Source organism: Mugil cephalus, chromosome 19, assembly GCF_022458985.1.
Source record: "Mugil cephalus isolate CIBA_MC_2020 chromosome 19, CIBA_Mcephalus_1.1, whole genome shotgun sequence".
Classification (NCBI taxonomy): Eukaryota; Metazoa; Chordata; class Actinopteri; order Mugiliformes; family Mugilidae; genus Mugil; species Mugil cephalus.
The window spans coordinates 7,135,151-7,157,673 of record NC_061788.1 but is presented as its reverse complement, the minus strand read 5'-3'; the positions used below and the strand labels follow the sequence as shown (position 1 = coordinate 7,157,673).

The following is a 22,523-nucleotide window of genomic DNA, read 5'->3' as shown; positions in this document are numbered from 1 at the left end:
TGGTTACTTTAAACTAAAGCATAAGGAATGCGTTTATCCATACATTTCAGGTATCTCCTTTTCCATTAGCAGCTGTTAGCTAACCAACAGTTGCTTACTGTTAATCGTGTAAAACTTTTTGCTAGTTTTAAACATTTTAAACTCTTTATTTATATTGTCAGTTGAGTTCGCTATCTATTTGAAGGATTTAAGCATTATTTACCTAGTTATTTATAGTCATTTTAGGTAGCTCCTCATCCATTAGCAACTTTTTAGCTAACTAGTCTAGCAACAGTTTATCATGTTAAACTTTTAGCTATCAGTGTTTTTTGCCATTACCGTAGATTAGATGATTGATTAGATTACATTGCTTTACTTCATTTTAATGCAGTTTTATAGCTATCTTACTTTTTACCACTATTTTTCATTGGTTAAGCTAAAAGTGGCTTTTCCGTGCTATGAGTAGGCTAAAAATCAATGCAGTTAACGTATTAACGCCTAATATTATCTTTTATCATATACATGCCACAGCGTAGTTCCCACTTATATTAATAAATATCCACAAACAGACAAGTGAGAAAATCCAAATAAGTTTATTTACAAACACAGTACCAGTAAAAAGAATGATCCAGAGTCAGTTAAGAAACACTGTGTTTTATACAGTGTTACTTCGTTCACTACACGGACCAGTTCCCCTCCATTTCCACTGTCAACTGTGACTGTACAACTTTTACTTTCTAATTTAGTGGTTAGGTCAAACATTTTTGGTGTACACATTTGCTGAACTAATAGATGATGACAGAAACAACAGATTCATAGCAACACATCCTTCAAGTACAAAATAAAATATTGGGAAAGTGTGCGGCAGAGCGCAAACATAGCAGTGGCTAAATTCATTTACAGTGTCTTAAAAAAGTTTGCATTGTACAAAACTAAATCAACAGCTTTTCCAGTGAAATTTAATGCACGATGCTGTCACGAGTGCAAACTGAACGTTCACAGCTCAACGTCGAAGGTGAAATAAAACAGAAGTAACAAATGTGTCGTAGCATCTCACACAGGGGGCAGCAACCATCTTCATTCTTGCATCCATAATCAATGAGAGCCACATTATACATTTATCTTTCCGTGAAAAGGTTCGTGTGTACATCTTCAAAAGCGCCGCGATCTAGAGGTCGCGGTAGAGGCTTACGTGTAAACATATTTCAGTGATCATTGAAGCAGGCACACACAAAGCCAAGTATAGATTAAAGTCATGCAGAGCATTACATAGTTATGCATGGAGTTTACAGGGAGTAAGTCCAATAGAATACAAGCTGAGAACTGCACATTAATTTCTATACCTTAGCAAGTGTTAAACATCCTTTAATTCAAGAGACAAACCAAGATTGTTAGTTTGATGTTAATGTACTTGTAGATAAGCAAAACACATGGGTGCATTGCATATCATACAGAGGAGTTTGATACCTCATAAGGCAATATGGCTTAAGACATGAATGACAGTGAGAGACTGAGTTGCTCAACAGTGCTGTGTTGCTGTACAAATTGGATGAGCTTGGAAGTTTTGTTTGAGACTGGGTCATTGTAAAATATTTATCAGGCTTTTGTCCAAAATCATGACAAGCAGAAAAAGAAAATTCTTCACCAAAAAGGATCATTTTTAAATGGGAGAAAGTAGGCCGTTGAAAACTGGCCATTTCATTTTTTTTTTCTTCTCACCCAATAAATCCAGTGAATAGGAAATACAGTAGATTACAAAAGTAGATAATTGGTTGTTACAATTTTATCCTTTTTTTTTTCGTGTTGTCTTTTAAGTGTTTGCTTAATATTCAAGGTTCAGGCTTTGTTTTTTCACAACTATTAAAAGCTGCCACACCCACAGAGTGTTTGAGATATAAAGGAAGAAGAAGAGAGGAGGAGTGAGGGGGCACAAAGACACCCACTGCAGCCCCGTTTCAGCCTAGATATCTGTGCGACTGAGTAGAAAACAACACCTCTGTACAGCAGAGCCACTAGAAAACTTCACGGAAACAACATCACTATGAAGACCACTTTTCACATTAAAAACAAGCATCCTACGGTCAGACATAACCATAGCAATTTGATTGGTAACGAACTTAAGGTACATGTCGGAAAGCAATGTCGTTGAATTAATAACAGCAACAAATGTGTGCTACTAAAGCTAACTTTCCGTGTAACTAGGGAAGAAATGGCAAACTGAAATAAAACTGGTGCTTAAAAAAAAAAAAATTAAAAGAAAATTTGGAGCTCACACTTTAAAGCAGAGGATTGAGGAATCACGTGCACTGCCCCGTGTGGACGTTAAGGATACCCCGCGAGTGCATGTGGATGAAGTTGAAAATTTCATGGGGCATTGCGTGAAAGCCGGGCCGTGGCTTGATGTTGTCGTAGTAGTGGTGAGTGATGAAGACGCCAGAGGGGTTCATGGGAAACGCCCAGAAGCCGTAGAGGTGGACCTCCTCGCACATCTCTAAGGCGGCCGTCACCAGCATCAGGCCGCTGCTGAGCCGCTTGGCCCGGACGCCCTGCACCGCCCAGAAACGCTGCACGTTCAGCAGGTACTGCGGGTGGAAGAAGAACACGCCTCTCTGGGAGTCGAAGTCGTCCAGCATGTACTTGACTCTGAAAGATACGTCGGTGTTGCGGGTGTTGTAGAAGGCGGGTAGCACCACTGAGGAGTTCTCGTAGTTCTGCAGGACTTCGTAAAACGGCCGCCGCCACTTCTCTAGCTTCTGGAATCTGCGGAGAAATTGAAACGTATGACAAAAGCCAGAACAGAGGAGGACTACAGGCGGCAGCAGACCAAACGAGAAAGGGATACAACCTCTCTGTCTCAGACCATATTTACAGTACCTCTCAGTAATGATGCTTGGGTTTATTGTCACCAGATCTGTTTTAGTTCCCACGTCTGCTGAGTACTTCTCATTAATAGGCGGTATGTTGCATCTGCAAAAAACAGAACAAAAGTCAAATTTTTATTTATTTTACTTTTCACCTGACACAAATCCTGGTGGAATATTATGAATTTGAAGTTGAACAATAATTATTGTGATCAGGAGTTCAACTTTGACAGTAAATTTAACACAACTCAAAGCTAAAATTGTGCAAAAGAGAAGAAATTATCCAATTAATGGATTAGCAAACGCAGCTTGACATGCCTCTTTTAAGCTGTGTGCACAGAGCTGCAGTTTCAGCTAAAAGGTTTAAAGCATACAGTATGTGTTTTAAGAGGGCGATTTGTATTATTAGTCATTCCAAAACCAAAATTACTACAACTGAAGTGCGAGGTCATGATTATACAGTGATTTAGAGCTGCTGTTATGTAAGATGCGAACGTTAGCATGCCTTGCTTTACAGCTTAACCCATTTTTATGAAGGCCAGTGTAAATAATAATAATTTATTATTTACTTACTGAATTATAAATCATCCTTAAAAACGTTTTCATTTGATAAAACATTTACAACAGTTTCATTTACCTAATTTTTCCAAAAAGGGAGCTGTTTATCAATATATTTTAGCTAGTTCTTTCTCCATTAGCAACTGTTAGCTAACCTGTCGACCATCAATCCATGAAAAAGCTATCTATTTCAACGATTTACATTATGTTTACTAAAATTCTAGCAATAAAATATGCATCTATGTCTTACTGTAGACAGTAAGGTACACTTCTTAGTGCATCAAAAGGTTAAACTGAAAGCACATAGTAGAAATGTGTGTTTTCCAACACTTGGTGTAAAAATCACGGTAGATCTCTGCAATGCCCATCGATAAATTTGTATCTGACACCAGGTCTGTTTTATTTATTTATATTGGCCTATTATATGACAATATTGGGTAATTGGCAGCAGCAGAGAGAGTGCTGCTGCGCTAAGGCGCTGTGAAACAAGATGGTGGTGGAGTAGGTAATCTCGCCCAGGGTGCCGCTGCATGCATGTTCATATCTGTGTACACCACCAGTATGTTATTATAACCATATGAATTCAGCACAAAAAGATTGCAGGATAATGTGCTGTATACCTGAAAACGAAATCTGCCGAGTCAATTTCCTTCCCACATTTGCTGTTCTTGATGATGCCGCCGTTTCCAATGACAGCACATTTCTTGTACTGCAGTTTGGAGTACGGCATGTCCTGAATAAAAGCAGACACATGGTGCGTTAATGTCAGGCACAGCACAGCGCAGCACAGCAGGGATTTTGAAATCAAACCGATCTCATCGCCGGGTTTAAAAAATGTCATGCCAGTGGTTGAATAAAACAGTAAAGAGACAAAGGTGACAAACTCACATCTGGGAACATCTTAAAGACCTCGGTGGTGATGGGAAGGATACCACTGGTGTCCACCTCGTACCTCAGCTTGGTCCCTGCAGGCGTATTCCTCTTGGTGGTGAACAGAAAGGAAGGAGCATTGCAGCATCGAGACAGAGACATCCTTCAGGTGGACACCAAAGAAAGGTGGAACTTAGCGTTGAATCACAAATGCTTGACAGTATTCAGACACAAACTTGACCTGTGTGTCCTGTGGCCCAAGCTAGAGTTATAAAAATGCTATAGTGCATGCATTTTTGTGATCTTCTAAAACATTGGTGTAATTCAGTTTTAAAGGAAAATTAGAAGCTGATGACTCTAAAGTCTAAAGAAGTAGTTCCAAAATGGGGACTAGAAATACAAAATATGCATAGTCTTAAAATATGCTTATTAATGAATTCAGACATACAGTTCTTCTGCTCATAAGGAGTAACGCTTACTTGAAGTTGCTGCTCTCCTCCTTGTTCTGCTCCCACTTACACACCTGCAGGTTTCGCCATCTCTCAAACAGGTCTGAGGTTTTCACCCTGGCAGACAGGCAGAGAGACTTGTGGTATGAGGAACGATACCCTTGTCCATGTTTTTTCCGATTAACCATGTTTCTACAGGGGTAGTAAATTGAAGAGACATCATAAAAAGGACAAACAAGGGGGAAGAAACTGCAGCGGTTACTCTGTGATAGTCCTACTGATGCCACTGGATCTAGAATCGTTAACGGAAAGACTCGGCGAGCACGTCCGCAAATAGCTGTCCTTGAAATGACACCTCCTTTGAGATGATTGCGCGCCGTGATTTGTTCTGGGAAGAAGGCCTGGGTCATTAGTTCGCTGGCTGGCAGAGTGACAGCAGCTGTTCTCTGCCAGAGCCGGTGCGGCTCAAGGCCGCTTCGTCGAGAGCGAGTTGGACGGCCAGAGGGATGCGTGCAAAAGGTCACTGGACAATGTTCACACAAGAGGGGGGAAAATGCTTCTGGGATTGCTGTTAGCGTAGCTGCCTCGGCGTATCTGGCCAATAATATGCAGCATAATGTGAAAATGTGTTATTTATAGTGTGCTGCCGTGAAACTGACAATAAAAGATTAGTGCAACAACTCAGCTGTAAAATGTTGGCTGTAAAGGGAATGTTACTTCTGAAAGATTTAAAGGCTCCTCCGCTTCTGTTTTATTTCAGGCTTCCAGCTTTTTTGAACCATTAGTTGACAACTTGGTCCATGTTAAATCAACGCTGTCCAGTGTTGCCAGATAGGAAATTTTAAGCTTCTGGTAAAAATTCTTGTACCAGAAGCTTAAAATTATCCTGTATATCGTCCATTACCCAATTTGCTGTTGCCCAGGACCATGTGCTACATTAAAAATATTACCACAGACCAGATAGCAAATAGCTTATAAAGCAGTTTAACCTTTAAATAAACTGTTAGCACTGTTTGTGTTTGCTAATTGCCATGTATTGAAGGGGTCAAATTACTGTACATTATGGGATTTTTGGAATTATTGATCGTACAGAGAGTGATATTAATGTACGAATATGGTAGTTAATGTATGTCTGGCATCGCTGACATGGTCTCTCCCACTTAATTCCTTAATAATAATAAATAAAAGAAACAACCAACCGAAGTTACTTCATTCAATAGTTGTCAAATTTATGCGATTTATCAATTTGGCTCAACTACTAATTTCTAGGCTCTACCAATGCTGTGTATTTCTGTGTTTTTTGATTTTTACTGAGTGTATGGCAGTGCTCCAGGGATGGCAGCATTTGGCACTTCACTACATTTCTCCAGACCAAAATAACTATTTACAACTGTGCGGGCTTTCATGGTCTCTACAAGATCAATCAATCAATGGTAATCTAGCATCAAGCACTACGGTGAGGTTGACTGAAATGTCTTCAGAGTGGGAACAAACAACCATGTTTCCCCACTGGAAAAATGTTGCGGTTGTCCAGTACTTTGCTTCTAGACCAGAAGACCACCGTGTTAACGTGTTGAGGTTAGCATTTAGTTTGTTGTCTATCTCCTAGTCCTTTTTGGACATTTAAAGACAATCTTATGGCCTCATAGAAGAATTTTACAATTTCCACAGGCACATTTTAAAGGCTGCAGATGTCAAAACCTGAGAAGCCTGTAGCTTTATTGTCAGAGCAGCACGCCTTTATTGGGGTTTCACACAGGTACATATGTTGGGTTGACAAACAGATTTGTTTTGTGTTTTTTTAATACTATTTTACCCTCATGTTGCACTGGAGGTAAATGAGATTGGTCCAGTAAAATACAGTACACATATTATATTGTTTTCAATAGACCTTTAACCTCCGGAGACCTGAGCTTTCATTTGGTCTGCATTTTAATTTCTCCAAGGTATTTGGGATCAGTATGGCATAAGAAATATAAAAATTAAGCATCATCTTTCAACAGGAAGTAGTAGAAAAGTCTATGTCCTCATAGGTGGACACTGGGATTATTTCATTATTTATATTATGATAAAGTCACCAATATGTGACAAAATATAAAACTGTTTTATTATTTACTATTTTTATACCTGTACATTGCTAGGCAACACCAGAATTGTGAACAATTAGGTCCCAACGTCCTCAAACGGGTACTTGCTAGTTAGCGAGGTTGTAGCTCCTTGCTATTGATAAAATTTGGTAAATTTGCAGTTCATATCAAACTAGAAACGTTAACAAGGATGAATAAATACGTTTTAACCATAGAATTTGATGGGATCGTCTGTAGAATGAACCCGATGAAATGCCCCGCTATCATGTTTTTACCGACTAGTGTATTGACCCTTTGCTGCCACTAGATGGCAGACTAAAGTGTCCACTAAAGAGGACAGCGGCTTTAAATGAAGCAGAATAAGTTGCAATAAAACCTAAAACTTAATGTCCCCATAGGAAGACACAAGGTCTCGTGAGGTTAATTAATTAAGTCCTATGTTTTCATAGTTGATAAACTGGTATTGAATTTTCTCTCCACCTATTAAATTTTATTTCTAAATAAAGTGGTCCACCACCAGTTCAGGACTATGGCACAAGCAAACACTTACATTGTCAGGACTTTGACGTCCATAATCTCCTGCCTGAGCTCCCTGCATGTTGTGGAGTTGTAGTCAAAAGAGCCATCATAGTTTTCCAGATACCTGGAGGGATAAACACAGTCATCCTCTGCCTACACCTCTTCACACACAAGAGCATCAACACAGTCAACAACAGCAACTTATCTAGACAAATCAGAGCATATAAATTCTAAGTGTAGCAGTGTATTAAAATTAAACAATAAAGAAAAAGATATCACATTTTCTTTAAAATGTCTAATGTTTTGACTTCAGTATCAATAGAGCACTGTGGAATGACAAATGACAGAAGTGATGCAACTGATTCAAGGCGTCACAAACAGGATTATTAACATACTGTTTTCTTGACACTTGCACCAGATTCTGCTACATCTTAGTCTAAACCAATGTGACACTGAATTTAATTAGTTATCATGAGAATTTACATGGTGTAATACTGGTGTTAAACGTAAAATGTGCGTACACAGTAAGCATGCTGCATTTTAACTTGGAAGAGAAAGTGAAAAGAGTTCAAAAGGGAAAGTGCGTTAACTACAGTGCATCGCTGAGCTAAATGATGGACTGGATGGCTAAAGAAGTGTAGCATCTAGTGGACATTTTTGACTGATATTTTGTCAACATAAACACATACACTGGTGCATCATGCAAAGAAATAATCAGAACATGGAGGCGGCAACGATCAAGATTTTTGGAATTTTTTAAATCTTTGCAACTACAGATTGAACTGCAAATACATATCTATAACACGTATGAAGCAGTTATTACATTGAAATGGCAACACTAACCAAAAAAGCACACAAACGTGGATGCATTGCTGGATAGTACTGCTGCAGAGAAGGCTGGAAGGATTTGTGCTGGTTGTGCACTTCAATAAATTACCATTTACCCGTGCACTGATGTCTGTTTTTCTTGCAGCAAAGCATTGTATTCACATGCAGCCAGAGTGCAGTCTGTCTAAAATCTGTGTGCGTCTGTGCTCTGGGATGGCGTGGAGGTGGTTATGGAGGCTGACGACGGCGGAATTGGAACCACCGGTGCACTGTGGTGCAACCGTGTCACGCGGTGGTCATTTATGAAGCGGTTTGGCTCGATCACTGGGTTAGGAGGTGGTATACGCTAAAATTTGGACTTGATTTCTGCTTGTGAGAGTATTGCATAATGAAGGAAGCCTCAAATTCCTAGCTTTTTTAACCTTAGGTCAGATAGTTTTACATAAATTCTCGTTTGCTAGCTTACTTATGATGGTTTGTGTAGATTTTAGCATGACGCACATAAACATAACATCAAATTCAATGTTAGATTGTCTTGAAATTCACATTTTTGGCCACTGTTCGGCAACAGGTAAATAATAATATTGCTTTGGTGACGGTTTAGATAATTTTAAGTGTAATCTGCTTCGTGATGCTAAAAAGCTACAAAAAAGTGTTTTTACCATTTTATATCGATATGATTTAAACCCATCTCTCACTTACTTTTTTACAAAATCAAACTTGGGTGTTTAAAAGATATTAGATCAAGTTGCATAAAAAAGTTATTAACCTTTTTGGTTAATACATCTGGCAGCAGATAAAAAAGCTTTCTGTATTCGAATTACCGTAATTTACTAGTGGACGAAATTCAAAGTGTGACTGAACACTGGGAAGTTGCGCTTTGTAGGGAAAAAAAGCTGCCATTACGGTAATGATGACGCACCGCTGCTATTGGCTCCAGTTTGAGGAGCGACGCAAAACCGGGTAACCCCAGGAAGAGTGAGTTGTTTGGAGATATTTGTTGGTAAAACAAAATTGGTTATACCCTTGAGATGTCACGAAGGCCGTCAAGACAACTTCCCAGTGTTCAGCCACACTTTGAATTGTGTCTATAGCACAAACGATTGTGAGTTACGGTAATTCAAAAACCGCGAGCTTTAACGGATCACCAGCGATCCGTTCGCTTCTGAACGACTAAAAACTGAAATAAAAGCTAAACAGAAGAGAAATATTCATTATTTATGTGCATGCTTGGTACTATCTTATTATTTTATTGCATTAAGTATTTGTTGTCCATTTAAAAAACATCCTTGAATACTTTTTTTTCACATTGCATGCACATACAGTTTACATGAATATAGATGCTAAATGTGTAAAAAGTACATTAAAGTTGTACATTAGCCAAATGATCCGGTTGTAAAATAGCTTCAACCTCCAAAGGGTTGCTGTCTTTATCCCTGGGCCATATTTTTCCTGCTGTGTTTTGGGCAATGAGCCACAAAACTGACGTATTTGTCTTTTTCTGGCAGCCTCAATAATCCATTTGTTGGGGACCAGCCACTGTTGCACCAGAGCTAATGCAGTAATCGGTTTAAAAATATACTATCTGAAATTTGAAACGCTCTAATGTGCAGTATGTGGTATATTTTAAGTCAGGTGATTAGCGAACATAAGGGGACTAGGCTGGTAAATGTAATGTGTATTTATTAAACTAAATTTAGTAAATTTGTCAGGTATTACATGGAGTGCGGTGCTCTGAGGGATGGATACAACTCCAACATATTACCTGTAGCTGTGGAGGTAAATGAGATGAAGAAGATATGATGGCAATTAAAAAAAAATAACTGAATGAAAATAAAGGGATGCATCAAAGGAACAAGATGCTGGGATGAAGCTGTACAAATAAGGAACGATGAAACTGGTTGTCTACATCCACCTGATGATGCAGTGTATTTCTGAGGTTATACTGAGAGGAGCGTCTGTCTCACATAGCAAATCTGAGAGATTAGTTTTAGCTAAGATGATGAAACCTTTGCAAGTGTTCTCAGTTCCGTTCTCAAAGCAGGACGATAATTCACTCCAATGAGATGAATTTCGTCTCTCATGGCATCTTAGATAAACAGTACAATGCTGGTCCAGAGCCAATCCGGGATGAGTAAGAGCGACCAGCATTTTTAGCACGGATATACTTTGGTGAAATGAGGATTTGGAGCTTGGAGGGAGAAAATCTGGCTCACTCCTGTCTTCTTGTAATAAGGAAATTAAAGTGTAAAAAAAAAGGGGGGAGGAGAAGGGGGGAAATCCAGGTCGCAGAGAGAGACAATGCAGATGTGAGAAGGGGAGATAGTGGGGGAGCGGAGAGACGTGTCCACACTATGTACATGGCATAAACACAGAGCTGTGCACAACACATGAGACACAGGTTGAGCAGGACAAGGCGTTTGGAGATGGGTGCTGGATGGGACACAGAGGTACAAGGAGAAGCCAGTACATCAACAGGAGACCGTGGTTCAACCAGCTTCTGGAGGCGGGGGGGATGGGGTTTTAACGGATCTGGTGGGGGGTGGGGGGGGGGCGGGGGTGTCGAGGTGGACGGGATCAGACAACATGCAAGAGCAAACTGGAAGTGCAGACCACCACTGAAAAAAACATGAGCTTTTATACCTTTGAGACTAATAAAAAAAGAGAAAGAGGCATTCTTGGGTTTCTGTGAAAAAAAGTACTAATAAATGCCTTCAAACTGGCCTACCTTTGAGCGCGTTTTTTTTTCTTCTTAATATCGGCTAGGCAGGGTGTGACTATTACGGAGATCTGTGAATCTGGCTGAAAATTCTGACGGAAACATCTGTCAACATGCAGACAGGTTAAGTTAGAGTTAATTAAGGGATGTAGTCTCGAGACACCACCACCACCACCACCCCCCTGCTAAACTTCCTAAAGCTGCAGATTAATAAAAAAAACAAAAACCCAAAACAGATAGAATAATAATAAGAAGAAAGTGTACATGTGCTGCGGCTTGTGTACTTTCTACAGCATCTGAGGAGACTCATGGACGTATCAGTGGCCCAGTCCACACATGCAGGGCTGGGTCGTCACTATGATGAACAATTTGAAACTTGTGTTCTCTTTCACTCTATCTTTTTCTCTCTCTCTCTCTCTCTCTCTCTCTCACACACACACACACACACACACACACACTGTCTTTTTTCAGAGGTGTTGTGCTGTGTTGTCAGTCACGCTGGAAAGGTACCTTTTCCTTCCATTTCTGGCCGGCTTCAAGGATCCGTCATCCGAGAAATTGACGGGACCCGTCCAATTTCCTGTCTCGTCCCCTTTGAGTCGGCTAAACTGTTGCGCACTAGCAAGAAAATGAGTCAGTTTATTTGGGATTTGTCGTCCCCGATCTGCAAATGTCAAGCACAAACTGGCAAGCAGCCCATGTGTTCACTCACGAGACTTCTCGCGTTCTCTCACGCACACACACATATATACATTGAGGAGGGGATGGGGAGTGGGGGAGGGCACCAAACGTGGTTATTATGAGTGTTTAGCTGATGACACTGTGGTTTCAATGATGGTTAAGTTATGTTCTGCTGGGCTGATTGCCACTGCTCTGAATGTAATTCAAACAACCAATCTGCAATACTGGCTCGCACAAGTGTTAAGACCTGTAAGTCAATGCATTAAAGTCACAGTGATTTAAGTGAGGGGTGGCGATAATTGGAGGCAATTTGCTGTGAATGTGGAATCACTTCGATGCAAGAGGTGCCAAAACGTTTGCCAAAACAGGCCGTACTGTAGCGGATTTAAAGATGCCAAGTTAAACCTTGGTTGCAGCCAGATATTACTGTCAACAAAACCACATTCAGCATCTGAAAGTTCAGTCAGACCCCCTACCTACATTATTATTATTATCATTTTGCATTCAATATTAAGCTATCCTTTATGCCTTTACTACTAAAATATGTTGGATTCTTGTTAATGTGCATTTAAATGTATATTGTATATATACAATAAATTTGTGGAGGAAAATTTAAAAAAATACATAAAAATGTCTAATCAACCAAAGAAATTCCAACCCCCCCTGGGTTCTGCTTGACGTTTCTTCTGAATTTTGTAAAAGAGTTCCCCTGCTTCTTTGTGGCCTTCAGACAAACGACAACTGGCTCCAGTTGAAGATGTATGTCTTTAATAGTGAGGCCAACTTTTGTTCAAAGATCTCTAATTGTGTGAAACAGCTCACCGCTTTAGTCTTCAGCGCTCAGTGTGGGACATGGTTCTGAATAAACATTGCTCCGTGGCAAAGAAAAGGCTTTAAGTGAATCGGTTTTGTCATTTTCAAAAGGTTTGACCGACACATTACAGCGTCCCAACATCAGTGGAGGTGCAACTTCCCCCTCCCATTCTGTGGCTGATTATTATGCAAGTATTAGAGCGCGTGAATCATTTCTGTAAGTGCTCTGTGGGTGTTGAGCTAATTTCAGCAGGGAAATTGAACCCGGGGAGCCTTTCTGGGTGCATTATGTGATCAAGCTTTCAGCACCGGTCTTTTGCTTCTCTGAGTGGCACTTCAACATCTCCATCACACTCCAACCAGCTGCAGAACTGAACACAGTAAAATCAGCGCCTTTTAGGACGTTCACACAAAGTAAGACAAAGGCTAATCAATGCAGAAGTATTTATTATCTAACACTGTTGCCTAATGCGGTTTGATTTAAAGTAATCAGTACAGATTGGTATTTTCCACAAAAATGAACGCTCAATCCTACGTGATGACTTCTGGCTTGCGGACCAATTTAATGTGTTGTATTCAAACGCTAGGAGTCCATTTGTCTCTTGCTGACTCAATTATGAGCGCAGTCCAGACAGTAATCTTAAGCATTAGTAGACAAACAACAAGAGCAAGTTACTCTACAGCACTAATGTGCTCCGCTTCTTCCCTCAGGCACGCATGGCACTGAAACATAGGAAGGACTTATATAGTACTAGATTCTTTGTCTGATGAAAGGATGGGAGTATTGATCCAGACCACCATTAGGATGTTTGTGCAAAAGGGAAATTGGGGATTTGGTCTCTCCTCTAATTGCTTTATTTCCTGTCTGTATTCAGTTTTAACTCGTTATAAATGCTGGGACTAGCTGCTAGAACCAAGTGTATTCATGCGTATTCAAATCATAATTATGTAACGTGAATAGCCAACCTCCATAATGCACCAAGAAAGGTTCGTTTAAAGTTTTCTCACCTTTTATTCTTGAGATTTAATGATTAATCAAAGCAATAACTGGCTGAACAGGTCGCTTTTCTTCAAGTCACATAGTTAATCCCTCCCAGAACTTTGCCTCGCCATTTAATAAGCTCCCCCTTTCCAATCTGCGCTGCCATTTTACAATCCTACTCTCTCGGCACAACTTTATCCCGAATGTCTCCTCTGCGGCCGTTTTAGCCTGGATGCCCCGATTCATTTATATAGCTGTTAAATAATATATGAACGCTGTGAAATGCACAAGAAACATCCTGCCCCGCGTGTTCTCAGGTCTGGGATTAGCAGGGGAAGAGACTGGGTGTGGTCGTACCCATGTGGACTTGTGACTGTTGGGGAGATGTGATAAGATGACGTCTTCCCTCTCGTTTCCCTCTCCCTCAATTGATTTTCACACACTCACACACACATGCAAACACACTCGTTTTAACACTCCCTTCTGGCTGCCTCCGTCTCCCCCACTTGCACTGAGGTGTGCGCGCAGACAGACTGTAGCAAAATGGCCGCCGCTGAGCCCACTGATATCTGTTGTGTGGCTTGTTCCCCCCCCCCTCCTCTCTCTCCTAGGCTGAGGGCTAGGAGCAAAGTGAGGGCGAAGGGAGGCGTGTGGGTCAGGTTTGGATTCATGCATCTCACTGCAGAAGTCAGGATGCCATGAATCCACACTGAGCATTTTTACACCAGCCCAGCAGGGTGGCAGGGGAGGGGTTAGCTGTGGGGGAGCTTTCAGACTGCAGCACATGTATGTTTGCTTTCAGGTAAGCATACATGTGCTGACTATACAATATCTGGAGGTGGGGGGAAAAACATTTCCAGGTGAGATTTCGTGTTCTTCGTGAGATTTTTTTTTTCAAACCACCTAGAGATCAAACATCCCAGTTTTCTCAGCATCTGCTCGTCTCGTTATGAATTTCGCTCAGGAAGAAAGAAAAGTGGCCTGCAATTTGGTAATGGGTCTTCAAATGGGTTTGCGGTAGACTGCCAACCAGGTTCCAGTGTCAGGGAGCTAAAATACTGTTGCAGAGCTATTATAAGACCTGGCACTGCAGTGGCTGCTTCTGTGCTAAGTGCACACATGGTGAGAATGATTTATTTATCAGGGACCAGTAAGAAATACACATCATCTGTAACATGTTGCTATCATCATCAGCTGCAGTAGCGTACATATGATAATCTGATGCCTCTGTTAGATGTAGGCTACCACCAGTCAAGAAGGCTGAAACAGAAAATCAAATAAAGATCTTTGGGAAAAGAAAGGGAAAACATTACCATACACAGCCGAAGCACTGTGTATGGTATGAATGTGATGCTTCATTTTCAGAAAAATATCAAAACAAATCCAATGGAAACTGTTTCTATGCCACTGGGAAAAAAAGATGGATGGTTAATTGCTATTGTTCTTTCCAGACACTTAAGCTTGTTTTCCCCATGCGTCCCCACATGTATCCAGATTGCTCCCATATGCACGAAAAAACATAGTCAGCTTATCATTCATGTTTTACCTTTTTTTTCTATCAATCAGACATTAACTCTAAGTCAAAGTGGCTATGGATGCATGCTTTTTCATTAGCCTTACAGTGCGTAAATCTGTGTTATAAACAGGCGGGCCTGTGATCTAATTATCTGACGACCAAGGAGAAAGTATCCACACTTACCTCTTAATGTAATTTTTTCCATAGAGAATCTGTTGCAAAAGTGTGACGAGTCCAAATGCGCAAATAAATATGAAACAAAGAGACCTATTGCCGAGTATATCTTTACCCGACGACGGGTCGGCGTATCCTATTCTTCGGCGCAGCATCCAGGGCTGGCGGTGACACCCGGTTAGGTGTCTCTCTCCACTGCATTCAGGACCAGGTTCGCAGGTGCTTTGTTCCCGCTGGACTGGACATTTTCCGCCACCTTCCTATGTTATTTTCCTCCTATCTGTCCACATCATCATTCGTTGCGGATGATAAGCATCACAATTTACGCGGTGTGATCTGAACCACTAATGGCACAGCGTCCAATTCCAATATAATTTCGATGTTCCTATATATATTTTTTTTTGCAAACGGATGGGTATAAAAACACGAAAGGTCCCTAGAGAATTTCTGCCTAATCGCCTAAACAAGGTGCTGCAGCTCGCTCGGATGCGGACATCGCAGACTGTCCAAATGTACGCGCTTACAACGCTATAAACCAAGAATAATCCTGAAACGATAAATCAGATAAAGCAAAGGCACCGATGCTAAGCGCGATTTATCCCGTTAAATTATTGACTGCAGCTGGACGGGATGAAAAACACATCCCTCATGCTTCATCTCAAATCTGAGCAAAGCTGCGTGACCGAAATGCAAAAGGAGGAGGATGCGCCTTTTCTCAGCCTGGCAGCCGGGGGCGCGCAGCGTTTCATTCAGATGCTTCTTACTCAGCCAAAACCCAAGGTCATGGTCCGCCTTTCAAGGATGCATCCGCGCACCAGCAGCATCTACAGTCGAGCCGAGTTCACCTGGCCTCAGTGAGCTTGCAAAACTTACTGAAGTCTGCCACTGAACCGTAAAGCGTGCACCATTTTGGATTGAAAACGTAACTGTCAGTATTTGATATGATTTTAGCATGATGCTAATGAGCTGGTTCATGTTTTATTATAACCACTGGTTCTAATTAGTTTTATATTTTAGCATGACATCTTAAAAGTTAATTTTGTTCAGGTCTTTCTCGTAGCTTAACTTACTGTATTTGTTTTGGGTTTTTTTTGTTTTTTTTTTCAGTGGCTGAAATTAAACTTTACTTTAAAACCTATTAAGTCTGAATTCTGTCTGTAAGTCTGAAAAAAAAGGTCTCTCTGAGCAATAGAGAAAATTACTATTATTTTTAGATCATATCATCACAGCCCATCTGGTACAGTTTGGGTTGATTAGGCTACCAATCAAAACTTTTACAAGCATCAGCGTTTTTTGAACTGTCCTTTCGAAAGCCAAACTGACTCAGTTTGGTGCATTAATCCACTTTTCAACACAATTATAGTTGAACTTGAGTATATTTTGTTTCTTGACCCAATAGATACCGGAAACACTGTTAATTTTAGATGGAAACATTACATGTGACATATTTCTTTTTCTCTATCTGGGTTCAGCTCATGGTGCCAGTGGAGAGATCCCCGGACGACCCCCTTGGAAGCCTGCAGGCCTTGGGATACTTCCAGCCAAGACAGATGGGACGTGTAGACCCTCCAGCTCGAGTCTGATCTACGTCTGCCCTCGGGGTCCGTCCACTTGCCCAGTTTATCTCCCCCAAAAAGCATGAAAGAGATTCTGATTGGTGGTCTTGATACAAAGGATGATGACTTACAGACTTGCAGATATCCATGCAAAAGACTCATGTTTTTGCATACCAACTGTGTTATTCTTTTTGCCACTACTCAGAACTTATAGCAAGGCAATAAAAAAAAAAAAAAAAAATGTGGATCATATTCTTATGAATAATTTTGATTATAAATCAACAGATCCTTCTAGAGTGATGGAGTAAACTGTTTACACAGCCAACAACAATACTATTGCTACTGCAACTACTACTTACTACTGCTCTAAATACCCAGACATTTGTATTTGTGTACATAAATGCATATAGTATTTTTCATAATTTTTGTTTACTTTGTTACAATTTGTTTGCCTGAATATATACTAAACATCCTTGTGTAGGTAAAAAGGTTATGTTGTTTAGATGTTGTAAAATAAGGACGCACTTGTGTTTCGGGACTGAACGAAACTGAAACTGAACGAATATTAAATATATGACATTTACTATTAAAAAACATTTTGTCAAAAACGACTTATGCCATTATTTTAGGAAGGTGATGATTTTCCAGACACAACAAACTTGATTATATGGAAATAAATAGGCCTCTAAAAATGAATTATTTACGTTTGACAGACGCTTAACTCAAAAAAAGCATTTCACCTTACGCTGATTAATTATTTCCCCCTTTAAAACAACTCAAAGGTTCCGTGGAGGGCCCCTTTTCGGTGTTACGCAGGAAGCAGCACGGATGTGATTTGATGCGGCGCGAGCTCCTCTTCCGGTCTCTTTTCCCATCGCCACCGGACGAAAATGGTAAGAAGCAAGGCTGACGGAGAGAAATCTCTTAACATCTGGTTAATGTGTTGATTATCTGACACAAATCGTTGCCGTTTCGATGTCGAATAAAAATGGTCATTGTTTGGATGAAGCATTTTTGAGATGAAACTTCATTTTAATAAAAATAAACGTTGTTTTCTGTCTCATCCATCTAGCATCTATTAGCTGCTATTAGCATTGAGGTGCTGTGTATTGAATGAACTCATTTTAGCCTGAAAACCCAAACTGAATTAAAAGTAACATGAGTCTTAGTCCTTTGGCTGCACAGACTAAATAATTTAGACAGAATTTGTGCTTATAACTCATTTTGGGTTATTCGCCAGCTAAGCGGCTAACTAGCTCTCCGTAAGTGTTAGCATCGCTAGCTAGCTACCTACCTACCTAATGCAGTGTGTTTCCTAAAAATGTACACACTGTCAACACGCAGCTGCTTTAAATCCAAATTTTTAGTGTGCTTTTGCTTCTGATGACGGATATTATCCTCCTGAATTATCACGCACTGTGATAGTTTACCTAAGTTCATTTATCGCACCTCTTGGTCCAACATGTTTTGTCACTTGTAGTTTAAGTCTTGTCAGTGATGTTTCCAAATACAAATGTCTGAACATATGACTTTCTGTGATTCCTTCTTCGTAGCTGAGACAAGACTGGTTTAACTTGATGGCATTATTTTCTTAATGTGTTGGTGTGAGTTGTTCTGATCTCTGGTCTCTCCTCTCCCTCTTTACCTACCAGACGAAGGGGACATCATCTTTCGGTAAGCGCCGGAACAAGACGCACACTCTGTGCCGTCGCTGTGGCTCCAAGGCCTACCACCTGCAGAAGTCCTCCTGCGGCAAGTGTGGCTACCCCGAGAAGCGCAAGAGAAAGTGTAAGAAAAATCATCATTTTGACACTAAAACACTTGTCATGATGTGTTCAGTTGACACATGAAGCTGACCCCAGATAGTCATTTGCCAGTTCATTGGTTCCACTTGTAAAACTGAATCTATTCTAATACTTTAAATATTAGCCTTCTGAAGAATATGGTATTAAGTATCTAAGAGATAGAGTTGGTGATCACATGTGTTTTCATTTAAAAATGCAATTGATAGTACTACTATATTTAATTATTTTGATCCCATTTAGTCAGTGAGCAAGACTTATGTATATTTTCCGTACAGTTTTAAGAGCAGCACAAACTACATCCACCCTGTTTCAGCATAAACTAAACAGTCATGACATACTAGAGCGAGAAGACGCTGTCTTTTAACTGTGACAATATGATAAACTAGTAAAGCTCAGTGTTTCTATTCATCATTGGTATGTGATCGGGCACAGAAGTGCATGGCCGAAACTATTTTATTAACGAAGAGGTTTGTTTTGCAGACAACTGGAGCGCTAAGGCCAAGAGGAGGAACACCACTGGAACTGGCCGTCTGAGACACCTGAAGGTCGTCTACCGCAGATTCAGGTGAGATGTAGTGAATGAAGTTGTTGCTAGGTGTGCTGCCAGGCATCCGTAAGTGCTGTGTGGGCTTCGTGCCGGGGCATAAGTTCCAGGTCCTGGTAAAACATTTCCTGTTGGTTGGTTTGTGAGTTGGAAATCCCAAATTGTTGACGATAAACACTTGGTGTAAACCTGACTCTAGTAAACGAATGCATTCATCGACTTGAACTTCAAACATCGGATCTTTTAGTGACTTGTGTTGACGTTCTTCCATCAGGGAATATAAACAAGACTCCTCCACCTTTTATCTGCTGGAAGAAGCTACTATTTATGTTTTACTCCGGTTTGTTATATGTCAACCGTAATGGTAGATAGTTGCGTGTTAGATTAAAAGGTTCTGTAACAAACACTATGATTATTGACTTGTTAGTTATGGTTTCAGTAAAATAGTTTATTCACCAATAAATACGAGATGTTATTAATGAACTATTTCGACAGTTGAACTGAAGACACGTAACGCCACAGCATTAGAAAGACTACATAAACACAATGTTATAAACTAAATATATGTGGAAACTCGATCCTTCTACACTTGTAGTTGTACACTTGCAGTGGAGAACTGAGCAGATACTTAGGATTCATAGCTGTGTTGAAGGTAGGCTTCTTCAAATGTTCCAGTGTAGTCCTGTTTGACCCTTCAGTGACGCTTTCCAGTGATGGTGAAAAATAAATGTCTGAACAAATGAACTCAACCGTGATATCAGTGTTTTCTCTGAGGAAAGCGTCACCGTAAGGTTAAACAAGATATTGAGATGAGGTTCTTATTTTGTTTTCTCCCACTTCGCTGCTACTTATTTAAGTCTTTGGGGCAAATTTGCAGCCTTTTTATTAATAACATGTTAAGTCTATATTAAAATACACTGAAGTGGTCACACAATGACCAGTAACTAACCATCAAAAGCGCCGTGATAAGACTAAAAGTTAATGTTTTCCACAAATTAAATAACTTTTAATACTATATTATGAACAAATTATCTCCAAGATGAACAATATGTTAAATCCTAAAAAACACAAAAACTGTATATATCAGATTGACCTCAAATGTGTTTTCACATTGGATTCTTTTGACAAGATGTGAGTGAACTTCTCAGTTAGATGTACACCTCAGGTAAATGACAAGTAGGTCAAAAAATCAGCCATCTTCCATTCATCATTGCTGTGCTAATTCTGTGTCATTTTTCAAAGTTGAAAAGCGTACGCATTAAAAGGTCGTGTGAGTTGTGCCATGATGCCACACACTTGTAGTTTTTTTTTCCCATTTAGATGAGGAGAAACAAATATTTATTGTCGGAAATTTGTCACCAAACCACAACCGGACTTTTGGGAAACTTGAGTAAAGCTTAGTGAATAAATGTATGATGAGGTTGTGGAGTAACCCAGTAGTTTGTTTACTAGGGTTACTTCTGAGTCAGAATAATGTAATATGTCAGCTACATCATCACGCATGTTGTCGTTTCTTTTCCAGGAATGGTTTCCGGGAAGGTACCACCCCCAAACCCAGACGTGCTGCAGTGGCCGCCTCCAGCTCATCCTAAAAGACACATTTTTGTTTAAATAAATGTGATGTTAAACAGGAGCTTCAGACTTTTCTCTTGATTTTTAAAGCCATATTATTGTGTGTCAAGTGATGACTGAAGACTGGGGTCATAATTGTTATCAGTAGGTTAATATGCACAGGATGAATTCATTTCCAGTTGGTTCATTTGTAAAAAAATAAAATGTCAAAACTAAGAGCCTGAACTAAAACGTTTTCAAAGGTGTGTCAATGTGTTGAGAAATTACAATCTAAACTCGTGATTCAGTGAAATGTTTTTAGATGTCAGGGATTCTTTCACCACCTGCACTCAGAAAGGTGTGTAGGAGTCAGGAGAGCTATCACTTCTGCTCTGTGTATTTAATAGAGGTAGCTGGATAAAATCATGAGATACCGAGTGGAACATATTACATTAATCTCTTACACAGGAACCAGCCAAGATGATTTAATTCCTCCGTGGTGATCAAAATGTCAACAAAGATGTTTTACAGAACCAAGACCCTGAAACTTAAGGGGGAGACCTTAAGTTCTTTAAATGTTCTCTCAAAAACATTTATCGAGGATTAAAAGTGCCGCAATTAAATGAATGAATACACCATTAAACATTTATTTAAATGTGCCATTAATTAAAATGGAATTAAATACACAAATATTTTATTAAATGTGTCATTAATTCATTAAATACGTATTCATTTTATATAAAAAAATAAAACATTTAATTATTTCATGGTCCTGTATATATTAAACTTACCTTCATGTTAATTGTAAGTAATTATACTGTATTGGCAAGTGCAGAGTCACACATATTTCATAGGGAGCATATGAATATGAACTCCAATGAAAAGGGTAATTTTAATCGAACAAACAGGCTCGACCCTAAAATAACACATTTATGTTGGACGGGAAGCAACAAGGGACAAATTATGTCAATTATATTATCTCGGTGAGAACCCGCCAATCCAAATCGCGAGTATTGAATTCCTTTGAAGTTACCCTGAAACATTGAAATCCATTTCGTTTGCGCGTTAAGTTAACTCTAAAACATCGAGAGCAAGCACCAAGGTTTGAAGGCTGCGAGCAAAATTGGACCTGGTAAGGAGAATAAGTCTATAATGACGTAAAGAGTCTTTTTTTTCTATCGGGCTAGTGGCGCAATGGATAACGCGTCTGACTACGGATCAGAAGATTCTAGGTTCGACTCCTGGCTAGCTCGTTCTTTTTTGAGGCATTATTGTATACTGTCATGTAAAGAAACTGAACCAAATGCAGAAAGATATTTTCCACCTGTGAGATCACTCATTAGATTTTTTTGATTATTGGGACAAGCCAGAGCAGCCACAGAAAACCCTTTATTGTCAACACATGTACTGACTGAAATTACTGTTATTGTTATATTCCTCAAAGGACAAAAATGTAAACATAAAATGTGCAAATGTGCAGATATAAAAAGGAGGATATATATACACACACACATTGTTTGGCCCTATATATATATATATATATATCTATACACACACACACACACACACAAACACACACACACACACACACACATAGTATAAAATATAGTCTGTATATACAAAGTAGGCTAAAAAGTATAAATATTGATGTAACTGATGAAATGTAAGGCATGTGATGTCAGGGAGTGTGTCTGGAGAGGAGCCGGATCAGGAACAGAATTCAGTTTTCTCACAGCGGATAAAGCCTGGCTTTCCTCAGGTTTGAGGAGGAAGTGGAGGCGCCGTCCAGCCTTCTTTGCCAGTGATGCAGCGCTTGTGGCCCAGGAATGTTCCTCTGTGACGTGCTCACCCAGGAACTTGGTGCTGCTCATGGAGAACATGGAAACTCCAGAGTGTTTGAACCCAGAACTGCTTTGCTTGCACCAGTTATTCTTTCATCAGAAAGAAATAGCCTCATTGGTGACTTACTGAAAAAACACTAGTGGACTAGTGGAATTCATCTCTATAACACCAGGCTGCTTATGTTTCCAC

General features: G+C 39.9%; 2 protein-coding genes and 3 non-coding genes across 10 annotated transcripts; 4 read left to right on the top strand and 1 right to left on the bottom strand.

The window, feature by feature from the left end:
• Positions 1–556: 556 nt before the first annotated feature.
• On the bottom strand, positions 557–15,713 carry st8sia5 (ST8 alpha-N-acetyl-neuraminide alpha-2,8-sialyltransferase 5). 6 transcript variants are annotated; one of them, XM_047569174.1, is made up of 9 exons: positions 15,046–15,713; positions 11,381–11,488; positions 10,880–10,975; positions 7,355–7,447; positions 4,748–4,909; positions 4,287–4,431; positions 4,019–4,131; positions 2,854–2,946; positions 557–2,739 (listed from the first exon to the last, which is right to left on the bottom strand). In XM_047569174.1, exons 1-9 carry the CDS (start codon positions 15,189–15,191, stop codon positions 2,277–2,279), a joined length of 1,419 nt encoding a protein of 472 aa, XP_047425130.1. In that variant the 5' UTR covers positions 15,192–15,713; the 3' UTR covers positions 557–2,276. The 6 variants fall into 6 exon arrangements, with proteins under 6 accessions (XP_047425130.1, XP_047425131.1, XP_047425132.1 ...); XM_047569175.1 differs by having other exon boundaries at positions 4,748–4,834; positions 15,046–15,711; XM_047569176.1 differs by lacking the exon at positions 10,880–10,975 and having other exon boundaries at positions 15,046–15,711.
• Positions 15,714–17,374: 1,661 nt separating this feature from the next.
• Positions 17,375–20,574, top strand: rpl37 (ribosomal protein L37). The gene is made up of 4 exons (XM_047569180.1): positions 17,375–17,485; positions 18,245–18,380; positions 18,878–18,962; positions 20,464–20,574. The coding sequence occupies exons 1-4, from the start codon at positions 17,483–17,485 to the stop codon at positions 20,531–20,533; spliced, it is 294 nt and encodes a 97-aa protein (XP_047425136.1). The 5' UTR covers positions 17,375–17,482; the 3' UTR covers positions 20,534–20,574.
• LOC124997179 lies at positions 18,078–18,157 on the top strand. The gene has a single exon (XR_007110937.1). It is a non-coding gene; the product is annotated as a small nucleolar RNA SNORD72 (small nucleolar RNA).
• LOC124997178 lies at positions 19,643–19,722 on the top strand. The gene has a single exon (XR_007110936.1). It is a non-coding gene; the product is annotated as a small nucleolar RNA SNORD72 (small nucleolar RNA).
• A 1,098-nt stretch (positions 20,575–21,672) lies between the features above and the next one.
• trnar-acg lies at positions 21,673–21,745 on the top strand. The gene has a single exon. It is a non-coding gene; the product is annotated as a tRNA-Arg (tRNA).
• The last annotated feature ends 778 nt before the right edge of the window (positions 21,746–22,523 follow it).